This window comes from Tupaia chinensis, unplaced genomic scaffold, assembly GCF_000334495.1.
Source record: "Tupaia chinensis unplaced genomic scaffold, TupChi_1.0 Scaffold000213_1, whole genome shotgun sequence".
NCBI lineage: Eukaryota > Metazoa > Chordata > Mammalia > Scandentia > Tupaiidae > Tupaia > Tupaia belangeri.
Genome location: NW_006159688.1, coordinates 1263553 through 1281605, shown reverse-complemented (window position 1 = coordinate 1281605; position 18053 = coordinate 1263553). Strand labels below are relative to the sequence as shown.

Below are 18053 nucleotides of genomic sequence, written 5' to 3'. Positions count from 1 at the left end.
TTATCATCCTGAGGACACTGAGATGTGGAGGAAGGGGAAACATTATGAAGGGGATGAACGTTATCTTGTGAAGATTCTGCCTTAAGTGAGTTATTTGTAGACTCTTCAGGCAAGGGAAAACTGTTCTCTAGAAGAGTGGAGTTGCAACTTGTATTATCCAGAGGCTTTAGGCTACTCAGTTTTCAAGTTCATGCATATGATTGACTTCATCCAAGTTTTCATTGTCAACATTCTCCCCTCTCAGGACTCTGACTGGTAAAAGTCAAAACTGTGCATTTGGTGTCTTTCCATTTTATCACTCCTAAAATTATGTCCTGAAGGTCAGCCCCATATTGCAGCGGTTGATGGCCATGATCCCACATGGCTGACTGACATTCGAATCTCTGCCCTGGCCTCTTGAGAAACCATGCTGGGTATGTGTATGTGGATGCCCCAAATCCTGACAGGATGGAGAAATGAAAGGAAAAGGACTGCAGAGGTAACCACAGTCCACTAGGGGAGCAGGGTAGTATCTTTCTCTTTCTCTCTGGTGAGTGCACCCACACTTGGATGATTTGAAACAAAGTATATCCTGAGCCATATATTAAGCATGATCTGTCCTGGGGCTGCAGAGGATTCTTGTTCACTTTGAAAGTAAAATGGAGGCGTTTGGACTTCTAGACTGATGTCCAAGAGGGCTCACTTACTTGACTGGCAATGGAGGCTGATTGTCAGCTGGGAATTTAGCTGGACTGTGGAATGGGAATCGTATACAGAGTCTATCGATGCAGTGGACTCCTCAAAGCTTTGTTATGGTAATACCAAATGGCCTAGGAATTAGTAGATGGTAGTGTTTACCATTAGTGAAGAATGTTTTGGTACTGGCTGCTCACCATGCTAAGTAAATGGAAAATAGATACAAGAGTATAATATAAAAATTATTTAAGTGACTGGGATAGCAGGATGCAACTTATTTAGACTAGTTATTTTCTTTTGTCCTAGCTTGTCCACATGGGCATATGAAAGTATGTGGTTGGATTGAAAACATGGTAAACATTCCAGCATGAGGTGGATTGCGATGGGGGAGCAAAACGAGGGGGAGAACACCATAGCACACTTGTAACTCTCTCACCTTACGGAAGAATTTTTCCTTCTATATTTAGGTCAAAATAAACACGAAGACTTACTCTCATTATCCATTTACTTTTTTAAACATAGACCCTAAATGCATTTGAACCATGTGAAACTCTTATTAAAATACAACCTCCGATGAAAAAGTCTTGGGTTGGACCTGAGTTTTGTCGTATTCTTTGTTGAAGATGATGAATATGGAAATATCCTCAACTTGATTGTCACATACCACATGCATGCCTTGGAAAAACATATTGTACCCATAAAGATGTACAATTAAACATAAATAAGACATTGTAAAATAAAAATATGCATACATTTTTAAAAGAAAAAAGAAATTCTAAGGGTCCAAATAGACTGTTGTATTTAATCAGGAGAGAATATATGTGATCAATATTAGTAAAAAAATTTAAAAAAATAAAAACTTGATAAACTATATTAACTATTAACTATCTTAAATACTATAGCAAAATAACCATAATAACCTCTCTGTAGTGGCATTGAGACTATTTTACATTATTTACATTGTTTTTATAATTATAATGAGCAGTATAAAAAAATCTAATTAAGGGAACCAGCAGTTAGTGTAATGGCTATGTCGCTGGACTCCCACATAGTCGACCGTGGTTCACGTCCCGGACCCGGTGGCTTAAAACTCATGCCGGGCATGTGTGCGTGCGTGCCCAAGATCCCGAGAGGAGAATGGAGGAGAAGGGATTGCAGCGTGGCCATCCCCCCGGGGGGTGATTTCTTGCTTTCTGTCTCTATGTCTCTGTCTGTCTGGCGAGCGCACGCACCCTATAGTGAAAAAAACCTCTCCAAAAAAAAAAAAAATCTAATTAAAAGCTTTACAAATAAGTTTGTTTTAATAAAACACAGACATGGAATTTCAGATTCTAGGGAAATAATGAGAATTTCCTAAACCTAAATATCTCCTTGCATTTTCCAGAAGCCATTCAGAAAAGAATAAAACCATTTCCTATACCTATAGCAAACCTAGAAGTAGAGAACACTACCAACTTCAAGTAGTACTTCAGGAGAGATATAAACATCCAAAACCAGTTTCAGAGGCCTAACTCTGTCTTCTAGAAGCCAGACAGTCAGCCTTTTTTTGGTTTTTGGTTTGTTTTTGTTTTGTTTTGTTTTGTTTTGTTTTTGAGAGGTTTTCACTATAGGGCACGTGCACTCACCAGACAGACAGAGAGAGACAGAGAGACAGAAAGGAGAAATCACTCCCCAGGGGGATGACCGCACTGCAATCCCTTCTCCTCCATTCTCCTCTTGGAATCCTGGGCACACATGCACACATGCCTGGTGTGAGTTTTAAGCCACCGGGTCCAGGACGCAAACCGCGGTCTACTACATGGGAGTCCAGTGACAGCTATTACGCCAACTGCTGGTCCCAGTCGGTCAGCTTTAGTAACATTGCAGTAGGACTTTTCCAGCTACCCCTGCATATGTTACCCCTGCATATGTTACCCCTACATTACATACGAAGAAACGGAGGCAAAGATGAATCCTAAAAAGATCACGCAGTGAGTGTAAATTCCCATTAGCAGGAGAAAAAATGTTTATTAAATTTGATTTCTGTATAATAAAAAGTTCCTTTGTCAAAAGTAGTGATAAGAAATGTCTGCCTTATAAAAATTGAAGATTACTAAAAACACTTAAAACACATGGTATCCATAAGAACTCTGTCTTCTTCAGAAGATTGCTACAACTTAGACTTATTGCTTCTCCGTCTTCAGGCAGCCACAGTTGCTTCATATATCACATTAGATAACTGATATTTCTCATTGAAAAGAAAATGAGGCATAGGATGTGCAGTGATCTAATAATGTTAGTAACTTCCAATAAGGGGGAAAAAAGAGTAAATGAACCACTTTTATGTTATAATTTAATTGTATGATTGGGGAGAAAAAAAAAACACTTTTCTTATTGGAATGGAAAGGAAGTGAGAAGATGGTCCATAACCTTGAACCTAACACACACGAAGACAATGTATCAAGTACTACAGATACTTATATTTTGTGTGTGAGAATTTTGGCATCTTTCCATATCAAAATTGGGGCAACATTCTACTTGATTGTCAGAAAAGTCATGAGCATCGTAAATGTGACACTTTCAAAATAGAGTACCTGAATCATATTTTTTTTTTTTTGCAGGATTTTTGTCTTCTTCTAGTTAGGTCTCCCTGATGGCATATTTGGAATTATAACCATCACCCAAGTATTCCCAATCCCCCTCTCTACCTTATTTCCCCTCAGAAACATTTGAGTTTTCCTAAAATACTACAGAGTATATTTTTGTTTTATATATATATATATATTGTCTCCTCCTATTAAAACATGAATTTCATGAAGACCTATTTGTGGAATAAATGAATGAATATACACTTTCATGAGATTCAACCATGACGAAGCCGTAGTTAAGGACATGAATTATCACCTGGCAAGAGTAATTTTACTTTCAAAAATGTGCTTATAAATGAACATCAAAGCTTAAAGTGACACACAAGTCAGCCCTTCAACAATTAGAAACAATCACATGATAGAACAAACTTTATTCATAAGATTCCATACAGGTAAAAGCACAGGCAGTCTTTCTTTTTAAAAGGGGACATAGGAAGATAAATGCCAATTTAAAAATGCAATTAGTGGTCTTAACTAGAAGAGAGTTAATATTTTATCCCATTCCATATCACTCATCTTTCTATCAGCACAGTAAGTCCTCAGTTCTAAGCAGTCACTACAGACATTCCAAATTGCCTCTCAATATAAGGCGAATGGTTTCTTCTCTTGCAATAATGGTACATCGTTTGATAAATAAGCGAATGTCACATTCATATTCTCACTGTAATGGAAGAAATGCAGTAAAAAAATAGGTGTCAATATAAGCATTACTTAGCTACTTTCTTTGAATTCTTGTTATTTTTTATTTAGTTACTGTACATCTTTACAACATACAAAATGAACTTTCCCAGCATGAATACAGACTAGTCAAAGATACTCTCTACACATTAGCAATAGAAAATTTTCCATTTTCCATTTTTTGTGTCCATTAAACATTTCGTTCTTTTTTTATCCCTTGATTCCCTTCCTCTCGTTCCCCCATTGTCCATCTTCCTCCCACATTGTCTCTAGTATCCACAGTTGTTCTCTCTGTTTTAATACCTTCCACTTTTTCTGTTTCTGCCAAAGAGTACACACATTCAGTATATATTAAGGGGGGGGGGGCATACAATGCCTCTCCTTCATAGTCTGGATTGCTTCATTTAACATTAAATCTTACATATTTATCCACTTTCTATCAAATGCCAGGGTCTCATTTTTTATAATTTACTTAATTAACTATTTTTAAGAGGTATTTTACTATAGGGTATGTGTGTTTGCAAGAGAGACAGACAAACAGAGACAGAAAGTGAGAAAGAACCCTCCAGAGGGGATGGCCATGCTAAATTTCCTCCATTCTCGTGAGATTTTCAATATGCACACAAATGCCTAGCATGAGTTTCAAGCCACCGGGTCCAGTACTTGAACTATGGTCAGCCACATGGGAGTATAGTGCCTTAACCACTAAGCCACCTGCTGGCCCCAATTTAGGTACTTCTAAGAGTCAATATAGTCACAAGTAAAGCAGTACATATGTATGGGAATGGAGGAAAGGATGTTCTATCTATGAAACCATGTCCTTAAGTGTATAAGGATTCAAGAGCCATTCATGTATAAGTGAATACGGATACTTTTGCCTCTTTAAGCTAGGATGTACATGTTATTCTAGGACTATCCTAGCTGTTCTCTCTAAATCATTCTCATCATCTCTTTATTAATAACCAAATATTAATAATGTGTCTGTTTTTCATGATATCCCCTCATATGAGACTCAAACAAAGAACATACTGATTTATATGCATTTGGTCCTTCCTGGAAGAAGTTGCAACCAAAATTGAGAACATGCTAAGTTTGCTCACTAATAGAATTACTAACATATTTAAGCCATTTTGTAGACTCATTATTAATACTTTTTATGATTCAGAACTTTGTTGATATTGGAAGTAATATGCATTTAACCTTACATTGAAAATAGAATTTCATATTCTTCCTAAGAGGGATAGCTCTTACTTATACGGGATCCCTACAAGTTAGTGACAAATTAACTAAACCACCATGATCAATACTATCTTCAACAGATACAGAAATGCATGACGTTTCCATCTCTGAACTAAAACCTTTTGAGTACAATGCATTTTAATACAAACACATGACATTTCTTTGATAATTGTACTGACTTTTCTATCCTGGACAAGATCGTAAGATGCCAGTTTTGAGTGTCCTTACCATGGCCATATTGTAGAAGAAATTCCCATGGCTTCATCTGTGATGTGTATGTTCACTTTTATTTCCCATTCAGTAGTATCACTGCTTTCATCATCTCTCCTTTCAACTTGATTTAAAAGAGGATGCCGACTAAAATGAGAGAAGACAGGGTAATATCACAGATGGCTTAAGATCTATTTAGAGCCTAATGTTTACAAGGCTGAACTTGGAACTAAATTCCTGTTACTAATAGATGTATTAATTTTTATGCCTTTTAAATAATTATTTATTTAATACAGTATCATTGTCTGTATTTGTTATAGGGCACATGCACTCACCAGAGAGAGATGGAGTAGGTGGTGAGGTGGTGGGGGCAGAGGGTAAGAGTGAGAAAGCAAGTTGCCAGGTCCAGGATTCTAACTATGGTCAACCATGTGGCAGTCTAGTGCCTTAACCACCATGCCAATTGATTTTTACCTATTGTTCCAGAACATCATAATCACTGCTATGGTACTAAGAATTGTGGGCTTAGAAACCAAATTTCTGGACCTACTTCTTGGTTTCTCCATCTACTGAACAAATTATCTTGGGCAAATTTCTCAGCTTCCCAATTTTCACATCTGAAAATTGTAATAGTATCTACACATCATCGAATTACCATGAGGGACAAATACATTGACACAAGCATAGTAATTAGAACAGTGCAGGCACAGTAACGATCAATAAACGTTAGCAGCTATTATAATGATTATTAGCAGCAGGAAGAGCAATATGTAATGTGACTCTTCTGTAATTGCTGAAGGAGAAAACACTTTCTTTCAGTTCAAGATTTTAACCAGAAAAACCTAATGGAAAAATTTTGCAAATAATTAATTCCTGCCGAGACTATGAAAGAGTTTTGCTAAGACATGATCCAAGTTGTGATGAATCTAAAGATTATCATGGACTTTCTCAAAAGGACTGATGAGTAAGGTACTAAAAGAGATGAAATCTTATCCCAAGGATCCTGTTCTAGAATAATATGTTCCATCTCTCCCCACAGCTTTATCCCCCCATGGTAAAGGCTGATCTTGACTCCAGATGAGTATTAATGTATCTTTTAGACCTTGATCTGTTTATTGCCATCGGTAATCTCAAATATGGGCTCAAATTTAAAACTGAAAAAACCTGATCTGGTTGGTTAAGATCTATGTGGTTTCCAGTGACCCTGACATGTGTATCAACAATGGATTATCATCATGCCATTTTTCAGTATTCTTAATGCCCTTATTTTCTAAAAGACAGTTGTAATAACTTCCAAAGAATACAGTGCCAAAGAGCAAGAGCTCTATGCTCCCATCGGGCTTTGGTGTCTCCCACACCCCTAGTTGTGCCACATAACATTTCAGGTGGTTTCTTTCTGGAAGGACAAGCTGAAACCCAAGGCTAGGACAGGAAACTGGTGTTCTGTACTCACTCACGGACAATACATGACAGAGGCATTTCAGACTGGATGGTAGAATTTCTTGAGATATACTTGATTTTAGTTTTAAGTAGTAGAATTTCCTGAAGAGTCTGAGAAGAGAAAGAAATGTCAAACAGATGTTTGTCTCAAATATCTTAGTAAACTTAAAGGCATTTGAATAACACATTATAGATACTTAACATTGGCTACAGTTACTGATCTATAACTAGCATCTGTTCATGGAAAACAGAGCCACTTTCTAAATGGGACAGATGGTTTAAAATCTGGACATGCTTGTATATAAAAGGTAACCAACACTTTCAGTTGTAAGAAAAATAATCTGTGATTTATATTCAGAGTGTATGTTTACATCTCTTTTTTCTTCTTCTTTTGAGAAACACTTGTAGCTCAAGTATGGCTTATGTCCAGACAGTATGTGCTTTGAGTTTGTATGAATGTTAAGAATCTTTAAATTCCCTATACTCATCAAGAGTCCTTGAAAATTTTGCTTGAACAATTAAGACTGTTTTTTTATTTCTAAAATAGCACTGATCATGGCGGTAAAGAACAACTTTGATGAAGGTTTTAGTATATAGTAAATGCCCAACAGGAAGAATAACTATCTTCAGGGAAGAGTTAAGATAGTTAATAGTAAAATGTTCTTCTAAGAACATTTAGCATGCAGTTCTCAACAGGAGGAGGAGAGGATGAATCAGAGGTACTTACATGTACTATAAAATTTTAAACATAATATGTATAGTTCAGCTATAGCGTGCTCTTTTTTAGATAATTGGATAATATAGGCATAAATAAATTACATTGGCACATGATCAGCACCCATGAGCTTACCCCCTGGATTTCACCTCAGTCTCTATCAACGTCATACTTGTAATGGACCCGCCATGTGCTTCCCAGACCCCCTTTAGGATTGTTACTCCAGCTATCTGGAAAACTTTTACCAGATAGCCCTAAGCGCTCTGTGAGTCTAAGAATGTTCATAGAGAGCCAGAGAACTCTCTCTAAAGGACAGACCTCTATGATGGGTGGCCTATGTCCAATCACCCATCCAACAGGAAAGTGAAGCTATCTACAGGGTCAGCCAAAATTGTCACTGGGATTCCATTACAATGTAGCTTCCTCCCTGCCTAATCTTTCTCGCAAGGACCCTTCTTAATAAACATCCTGCCTGCTAAACTCTGACTCAAATTTTGCTTTCTTTGTAAGTGAATTTATGACATTTATCTAGAACTGACAAAATCCTATTACTTGAAATATCTCTTAATATTTTATTTTGGATAGTGAACAAAATAAGTAATGTTACAGCCAGGTTTCACTAACTTTTAAAATGTTTTCAATCAGGTCAAAATTCCAGTTAGGCTTTTAGCATTGATAGGCAAAATGACCTCACAATGAGCCAGTAAGGCACACCCCAATCTCTGGTGAGGAGGAATGATGGTGGTACAGTGTTAAACATTGACTTCAGAAAGTCTTCTGCCATTCCGCTAGTGTTGCTGTCTTCCTCTGGTTGCCTTTGGTCAAACTTCATGAAGTATAACTTGGTACAACTTCATGAAGTTGGAGACTGCATGATAAACTTTGCGATCCATAGAAAATACTCTTCTCTCAAAACTCTCCACTCCCCAACCTAGAGTCTGCAGTAAGAAAAGTATTAAGCATCTCATGTCTTAACATCTCCCACTCTCAAAGTGGCTACTAGAGGAATCAGTCTAGTCATGTTACACGTAAGAACAGCGACTGCTGGTCTGTGGGCCTGTTGATTGAATTGGAAGACACTCAGTCAGGTTTTACATAAGGCAATCATTCCTTACTTTAGTTACGATGCCACAGTCATGAGGATGATAGAAAAACTCATAAAAAACATCCGGCAAAACATGCGTTACAGGGCAGTTATCACCTAAAAACACTTCATCAGCATTCATATACAAATTGTGAAATATTGTAGGTTTAATCCTGGTATAGAACCAAAAATTGGTACATTGTACTTGAATGGCTGAGAGATAGAAAAGAGAAACTTTTTGTTAGTATGCTATTACATAGACCAGCGCAGAAAATTTTACTATACCCATTTAATACAAGAAGATCATCCCTTAATAAAATAAAGCGTATCTTAGAGATGAGCAAGTCTGCAATAGATATCTCCATATTATTGCTGCATAACAACACACACACACACACACACACACACACACACCCTTTAGAGAAACTCTTTAGGGTGTATGTGTGTGTCTGTGTGTGTCTGTGTGTGTCTGTGTGTATACAATACAAAACAAGATCTTATCACCCAATTCTCTAAAGTCATCTTTCTTTAGAGTTGTAATCATAAGAATATATCTTTATTGCAGTAGCTTTGCTAAGTATTGATTTTGTTCCATCTCCCTTATTCAACAAGAACTCTATGTTAGCCCTTATTTCCGTGCTTCTTCTCTACAGATCCAAAAACGTTTCCTGATATACACAAGAAGATGCTAAGGCTTGATATAGCAATAAAGACATGTCCAGGAAACTAAATTCTAGCAACCAGACTTTCATAGAAATTGAGTAGCAATCACACAAGTACTGGAAATATATGGACAATATTTTTTTTTTAAATCTGAGAGCAGAAACAATTTTCTGATTATCTGTTACTTGAACTTGGTTCCAGGGGAAGGGAGTTAAAACAACTTAGAAATTAGTATACTGGATAGACAAGAGGAAAACAAAAACCATAATGAGATATCACTACACACCTATCAGAATGGCTAAAATAAAAAATAGTGACAAAACTTAATCCTAATGAGAAACCATTACTCATACATTGTTGATGGTAATGTAAAATAAATCACACACACACTGGAAAATAATTCTGCAATTAAAAAAACTAAACATACAACTATCATATGACCCAGCAATTAAACATAGACAGTTCTCCTAGAGAAAGAAAAATGTATGTTTATGTAAAATATGCACAAGTGTTTATAACAGCTTTATTTGTAATATCCAAGAACTGTAAACATCCCAGATGCCTATTAGTGGATGAACGGTTAAATAAACTCTGGTACATTCATGCCATGAAATACTATTTGGAAATAAAGATAAAACATTAAAATTAAATAAAAAGGGTGAACTATTGATACACGAAACAATTTGCATGAATCTTGGGAATTATGTTAAATGAAAAAAAAAGAGTCAGTCCCAAAAGGTTACATACTGTATGACTCTATTCATAGAACATTTTCAAATTGATATAATCTTAGAAATGAAGAATAGATTTGTGGTCATTAAAGATTAAATGTTGGGGGTGAAAAGTGGAGGCTGGCATGACTGGTTCAGGAGGAAAGTGAAAGTGGCTCTAAAAAAACAATATTGGGTAACCACATTACAATAGAAATGTTCTGAATTTAGCTCTATCAATATCCCAATGAAATATTGTATTATAGTTCTTCAATCGTTTTCATTGGGTAAAACTGAGTAAATGATATATTTGATTTCTCCTGTATTAATTCTCAACAATTCTATGTGAATCTACAATTATCTAAAAATAAGAATATTTTCTTAAATTTGCTAAAGTGTTTATGCACTCACTGGAGAGAGAGAAATATGAAGATCAGGAGGAAAGTGAGAAAGCACCTGCCACAGGGGATAGCCATGCCACAATCCCTGCTCTTCCATTCTCCTTTCAAGATTCTGGACTCTCACACACATGCCAGCATGTCTGTCATAAACCAGTCAGCCACCTGGGATCCAGCAACCTCAATCACCATGCCACTGGCTGTCCCAGGAAGTTTTGTTTAAGAGAAATAAACCTGTGGGAACCAGCAGTTAGCGTAATGGCTATGTCGCTGGACTCCCACGTAGTCGACCGCGGTTCGTGTCCCGGACCCGGTGGCTTAAAACTCACGCCGGGCGCGTGTGCGTGCGTGCACAAGATCCTGAGAGGAGAATGGAGGAGAAGGGACTGCGGCATGACCATCCCCCCTGGGGGGTGATTTCTCGCTTTCTGTCTCTATGTCTCTCTCTGTCTGTCTGGCGAGCACACGCGCCCTACAGTGAAAATCTCTCCAAAAAAAAAAAAGAAAAAAAGAAATAAACCTGGAATTATTTCTCACTAAGGTTTTCAAAAAGTAAAACATCTGTAGGGATCAGCAGGTGATGTGGTGGTTAAGGCACTGGATACTCCCACATGGCCAACCACAGTTCAAGTCCTGGACCTACTGGCTTATTGTCTTGCTTGCTTTCTCACTTTCTCTCTCTCTCTCTCTCTCTCTCTCTCTCTCTCTCTCTCTCTCTCTCTCCTCTCTCTCTCTCTTTCTCTCTCTCTCATTCAAATTTTTTTAAAAAATGAATAATTACAAATCAATAATTCTTTAATTTTTTTTTTAAAAAAGACATCCATAAGCACCAAATTTGATAAAATTTGAAGAAAACTTTTGTGCTTCCAGGAAGACTAAACTGGAACAGCCTCTTTAGAGAAGCAAGCGAGAATAAATTAGTTTTCAAATCCATGTGTGCAGTAGTCTTGTGATTGCATTTCTTGGTACCCAAAAAACCCTCAAGTATAAACATTACTTTTAACAGCATAACACTAGAAAAATGTAATCAGTATAGGAATAGAAATAATTTGCAATATATTTATTCAATGGGATGCAAAATAGTTACATAAATCAAGCACATAGATCAAAGCTACAAATATAAATCTCTGAATAATGTTGAACTAAACAGCTCTAGAATTAAAGATAAATTTAAATTCCTGCAAAATATATTTTTAAATCCATAAATTTGATGTAAAATCATAAAATGCATTGGGAAACAAATAATTATGAAACTTACATATGGACAGAGAAAGAAGAAAACAGGATCATTCCCACCCTTGTATCGTGTTTTCTCACTTTTCCTCTCTCTCTCTCTCTCTCTCTCTCTAGCAAGCACATGAGCCCTACAGCAAAAAAATTTTAATCTTTTTTTTATTTAATTTAAAATAAATCAGAAACTAAAAGGTTGGAGGATATAGCAGCTTGGAAAATAGTTGGAAATACTGGAGACAGTGTGGGAGGTGGATGGGGGTAGGGGAGTGAGAGGAAAGGAATCAAGAAGAAAATTAGAGAGGCAAGACATTTAAGGGACACAAAAACAGAGGACTGTTGATAACATGTATGATAATATTTCAACTGAACTGGTATGCAATGTATTCTTGCTGGGAAAATTCATTTTACAAGCAGTCGTGGTATACAGTGATTGAATGTATAAAGTAAATTTTTAAAAAGAATTAAAATAAATAGTTTTTGGTTTTTTTTTTTTAAAAAAAAAAAAAAAAGAAGGGGAGTTGGGAAAAAGAAAGAAGCACTCAAGTAAGTGCACATCTCCTAGTCTCAGAGGTAGCATTCAAGAGGAGAAACACAACATCTCAAGGTCACACATCTGAGACACCCCACCCGCCCTGTATCCTTAGCTTTTGCAAGATTCAACCAAACCTGAACCAAAAAAATCCATTAAGTCACATCTTTCAGCATTCATCACAAAACTCCTATTCTCCAAATCATATGTTATACCTGACCAATCCCCAGCACAAGTCCACAACAGGGAAAGAAGGGGAAACAGCACTCTTAACCTCAGAAAAGTCTTCATTTGCCCAGATCTGAAGCAACATCCATTCAGAAAACAGGAAATTGGGAAGAGCAGGCAACCTTATATAGCAAAATAGCTGAGGCCACACTCAGGCATGAGTAATTAACCACCACCTTGGACAGCGCATATGCCACAAATATAGTATCAATTATTCTCTAAAGCTTAGCCATTGTTATTAAAATATTAAAGAACAAGAGCGAAGGTAAAGCTAAATGTGCTAATATGTATGAGTATTCCATGGAACAATGGATTCTGTTATTGCTCTTGTCTACAAAATTCCTTTTGAAACTGACACAGAACTTTTAATGATGATTACTGATGTGTAGAAGTGATTGAAAAATCAATAGAAAGCGCTACTTTACTAGCATTAGAGTCTAAGTCATCAAATACGGAGTTATTTTTATGTACTAAGGTTCACTTCATTAAAACTCTCTATCATCTCATAATGTGTCCCCATATCTGAACACTAAAGAAATAACTGTTAGTACACATTTAATTTTCTTGTGCTGCTCAAGGCAAAACCCCGAGGACATGAGAATTGAAAGGCTGACTGCACCTACTTACACCCTATTCCACCATCCTCTAAACAGTGACTCTCAAACTTAGACATCAGGATCAGCTGGGAAGTTCATACCAATAATTGGCTCAGCTTGACCCAGCTTTCTGTTTCAGTAAGACTGAGGCAGGATCTGAGAACTTACATTTCTGATGAGTTCCCAGGTAGTGCCAATTTGAACCATCTAGGGACCACACTCTGTGAACCACTGATCTAAACGGTACATGCTCTTCAGAGCACAAGCTGTGTTGATGTCTATTGGCATCAACAAGATTTGCTTCTCGAACCTTAATGAGCACCCCCTCACCTGAGGATATTGCCACACTGCGGATTCTGATTCAGAAGGTCTAGGGTGGGGCTGAATTTCTGCATGTCTAACAAATGCTCAGGTAATACCAGCGATGCAAGTTTGTAGGCTGCATTTTGAGTAGCAAGGGCCGAATATGCTTTATGTACATTTAGATCCCTTTCTTCAAAACGTAAGATGCCAACTTAACATGAAAAATTCTAAATCTTACCACAAAAAGGAACCTCACAGAATATTTGGTTCAAATGCACTCTACTTTTTTTTTTTTCTTATTTCTAGATCACCAGGAACCGGAATTCAGCCACTATGTGCTGTTTAGAGCAGACAGGTAGAAGCTTGCAGAAATTAGATATGACTCGGTAAATGCTTTTAACTGCCCTTGCTAATATCTGAATTTTATCATTAAATTTCCAATCTGTTCTAAAGGTCTAAAAGGCCACTAAACGATGAGCTCTTCAAAGGTAGAGACCATTTTCATGTATTTTTGCATCTCCTGTCCTTGGCACATCTGGTACTGGATAAGAAATTGGGAGTGAGGGGGAAGCAGTAAAGAAAAAAAAAGTCATTAATAATTTTTTCTGCTTAAAGTTTACCAAATGTTTACTTTCTGCTTGTGAAATAGGCACAAAATATTTTAAATTTAATAACCATGCTTCTAAAAGTGTCATGGCATTAGAATAAAGAACACATTAAAACATCATTTCAAAGATATTGCATTTAGGTTATCAGTGCCAAAAGACAGTGCAAAAGAATTGCAAAGCCTTGTGCACAGGGACCTACCTTGTACCCAAGCACAGGCAACGTATCCAACTTTTGTTTGACTGAAAACTCGGTCTTAGCCACCTGTATCTGCCAATCTACAAAACCACTACAGTTAGTAATTTGTTAATAAACTGGTAAAGAAATAGATTAAAATTTTTAAATTACCTGTTTAAATCACTAGGAGAGCCATAGTTTTGAGGTAAGCCTGGAGGCATAAATTTTAATTACTTTTTTAAAAATTAAGGTATATTTACAAACAATAAAACTCACTCTAAGGACCCAGCTCTATTAAATCTTTATAGTCATGTAACTACCACAACAATCAAGATATAGAACATTTCCATGATTCCAGAATGTTCCCATGTGCCCCTTTCTAGTCAGCTGCGCTCCCATGTCTACCCCTAGGCAATGATATATATGTTTTCTGACGCTATTCTTTTGTCTTTGTGAAAAATGTCACTCATGGCCAGCTCCAAGATGCAGTGGTAATGCACTGCTCCAAGAAAGCAATATCCTACATGGCAACCACAGTCTGAATCCTCCGGTTGATCTGCCTGAAACAGGCCAGTCAGGTGTAAAAATGCCCAGGATCAGATGTATTAGAGGACTGAAAGAAGATCAATGTCATAAACAGACTCTGTGGAGGATGCTCCCGCTCCCGCTCCCACTCCCTCATTATCACGTGTGTACACACATGCTCTATGATGATTTTTTTTTAATTTTTAGAAAAAGAAAATGCCATTTAAACGGGATCATAGTATATAGATTTCAGTGTGTGGCATTTTTTACTTAGCATCATACTTTCAAGATGTATTTAAGTTGTTAGAAGTAACAATAGTTTGTTCCTCATTATTGCTGGGTAGCATTTTTTTAAAAAAAGAATTATTTAAACTTTTTTTTTTCCAATTTGACCAGAGATTGGGGGGTGAGGAGTGAGAAAGCAAGCTAACAGGTCCAAGACTTGAATCATGCATGGTTGGTCATGTGGGAGTACAACGCCCTTAGCCGCCATGCCACCTGCTGGTCACAGCTATTTAGCATTTCATTGTATGTATGTACCATAAGCTTTTGTTTTCTTTGTAAGTTTTTGCCATAGGGCATGTGCACTCACTGGAGAGAGACTGAAAAAAGGAAAGTGACAAATCATTCCCCAGAGGGGACGAGCATACCACAATCCCTTCTCTTCCACTCTCCTACCAGGATTTTGGGCATGCACCCATGGGCCTGGAGTGATTTTTCAAGCCCTTGGGTCCAGGTCTCAAACCACTGTCGACTATGTGGGAGTCCAGTGCCTTAACCACTATGCCATCTGCTGGGCCCTCATACTTACCCCCTTTATAAGTAGTCTAGTCATTTATGAGTTGATAGACATTTAGGCTTTGTCTGGTTGGGGGCTGATATAAATATTTGCATATAAATGCTTATGTAGACAAATATTTTTTATTTCTTTTGAGTAAATTCTCAAAAGTGGGATGTATAAGTGTATGTTTAATTTTTTAAGTTACTAAGCTGTTTTCCAAAGTGACTATCATTTTGGAATCTCATCATAAACTGAGGTAATTTCTAGTGGCTCCAAATCCTCACCAGCATTTGGTGTTACGGACCATTTTAATTTTTTCCATCCTAGCAGGTATGTAGAGGTCTCTTGTTCTGATTTAAATTTTCCTAATAATTAAATAATTATCTTGCACAACTTCGCCATCTGTTTATCTTTTTTGAAACAGTATTCATTCAATTTTTTTTTCTTTTTATTGGCTGGAGGTGGATCACAGCATGGGGTTCCAGTTGGGAGTGTTGTATATCTTTCTTTCTCTCTCTCTCTCACTCATGGACTAAATGGATAAACAGAAAAAGGCTGGGGAGGCTAGTAGGTTGCATAGTGGTTAAGGCGCTGGATTCCCACATGGTTGACCACAACTCAAGTCTCAGACCCAGTGGCTTGAAACTCACAACAGGCGCATGGGCATGCATGTCCAAAATCCCAAGAGAAGAATGGAGGAGACAGAATTGTGGTGTGGCCTTCCCCACTGGGGGGTGAATTCTCACTTTCTGTCTCTCTCTGTCTCTCCAGTGAATGCACACACCCTATAGCAAAATCTTTAAAAAAGAAAAAACAAACAAAACCTCAGAGTCTTCTCACTAGCTAGTGTGTCCAGTGATCTCACCTGTAGAGCTGTATCCTTGAGTGAGTCATTTCCTAAAATTAACGACATTTTCAATAATATAATGATAGGTTTTTGTGGGGTTTTTTTCTTTCTTTCTTTTTTAGTTTCGCTTTAGGGCACATGCACTCACTGAAGAGAGACAGAGGTATAGGATAGTGAGAAATCATTCCCCAGGAGAGATGGCCATGCCGCAATCCCTTCTCCTCCACTCTCCTCTCAGGATTTAGGGCATACACACACACACATTCACTTTCAAACCACTGGGTCTAGGGTTCAAACTGTGAAGTCAGCCATGTGGGATCCCAGCACCTTACCCTCCACACCACTTGCTGGCATGATAGCATATTCTTGATCTTGTATAAATCCCAGTATGGGAAAAGCAACTGCTACTAGAAATACTAATAAATATTTTCATATGAATCAAGTTTAAGAAAACTTAAGCTTTTCATAGATCATAGGAGTTTTGAAAATTATCAGATTAGACAGAATCTCCAGGAGATACACATCGCTCACCTAGAAGCATCCATTGATACCCAATACACAACAATGTCTTTTGGGGGATATGTAAAACCTTGTTAGAAAAAAAAAAGATACCACAGGTCAAATTTATGACTGCTGAAGAGGACATTAAGAAAAGACCTAAGAGAATGGGACTCTGCAAATGTTGATTTTTAAAAGTTTGTTTTACTTATTCATTTCATAAGAGAGAAGGATACCCTTGACAGGATCTTGCCACATTGTGATCCTTCCCCCAGATTCCAGCCATCTAGGATCACAAAAGCCACATGTTCAGGTTGACAAAGGATTTGAACCCAGGCCTTCCATATGGTTCCAGTATTGTGCCCTGTGGGGAGCCAACAAGGAGACGTGAGGAATGTGTAAGACATGACCACCAGAATAAGACCAGGGTCTTTATCCAGACATGGCCTTGGGCGGCTGGATTGTTATGAGCAGAATGTCTTGGGATTGTTTGGAACTGAATGTTCCAAAGTATTGTTATAACAACCTGATAAATTCAGTAAGGACTTAAAACCTTACATCACAGAAGTCTCTGGAATGTGTATAAATACTAGCAATAAAGTACATTCGTGGCTGACCAGTATCGACTGGCAGTCCTCCCATTTCTATCCTGCCTTCTTGTCTTTCTTTAAGCCTTGCCCCCCAACTCAGGAACTGTTCGCCGTCAGCGGGTCTGACAGTCCCTACCACCTGAGCCACTGTGGCTGGGACTGTAAAGGATTACTATATCAGAATGTAGAACTAGTCAAGGTTGGGCCTTGTGGCCCTATTGGCTTCTCCTCGGATTGATAATATTGGGCAAGTTCTGTAGCTACTGGCATAGCTCCTATTAGCACCCCAAGTAATTAATTTATAAATAAATAAAAAATAAAATAAAATGGGAATACTGGCTCTAGTAATGGATGATGAAGTACCTGTTCAAGTCAGAGTTTTGTGGTATCTCTAAATCAACTCATCTAGTATCAAAAATTGGCCTGCGCCCCCTCCCCTGGGGAGGGGGCCGTGGCCGGGGGCTCCCGCCCCTGCTGCACAGCCGCGCGCTGGGAACGGCCTGCCCCCCCCAGAGGGGGAGCGTCCTCCCTGGCCTCTCCAGCGCTGGATGGCCTGGAGGCCGAAAACAAGGTTGAAGAACTTGCAACTTGAGAAGATGATGATTACCAGCCCTGCATTACCTCAAGGGAAAACAAGAACTACTCTGCCATTCTTAAGGAAGCCAGATACCCAAGGACAACTCACACTGCAGACCCCCACA

At 37.9% G+C, this 18053-nt stretch overlaps 1 protein-coding gene across 5 annotated transcripts in view; it reads right to left on the bottom strand.

Annotated features, from left to right (window-relative positions):
* Window positions 1-3658: 3658 nt before the first annotated feature.
* The window catches only part of OOSP1 (oocyte secreted protein 1), a 111271-nt gene continuing 96876 nt past the window's right edge, over window positions 3659-18053 (bottom strand). The window contains exons 2-7 of one of the 5 annotated variants that reach the window (XM_006147407.2): window positions 14283-14322; window positions 14136-14212; window positions 8700-8881; window positions 6883-6980; window positions 5448-5576; window positions 3659-3963 (exon numbers count right to left, since the gene is read on the bottom strand). In XM_006147407.2, the coding sequence (XP_006147469.1) occupies window positions 3882-3963; window positions 5448-5576; window positions 6883-6980; window positions 8700-8810 (420 nt within the window). In that variant the 5' untranslated portion in view covers window positions 8811-8881; window positions 14136-14212; window positions 14283-14322 and the 3' untranslated portion in view covers window positions 3659-3881. Of the gene's footprint in view, window positions 3964-5447; window positions 5577-6882; window positions 6981-8699; window positions 8882-14135; window positions 14213-14282; window positions 14325-18053 lie in introns of those variants that run through there. The other 4 variants (XM_027771433.1, XM_006147410.2, XM_006147408.2 and 1 more) reach the window with 4 other exon arrangements.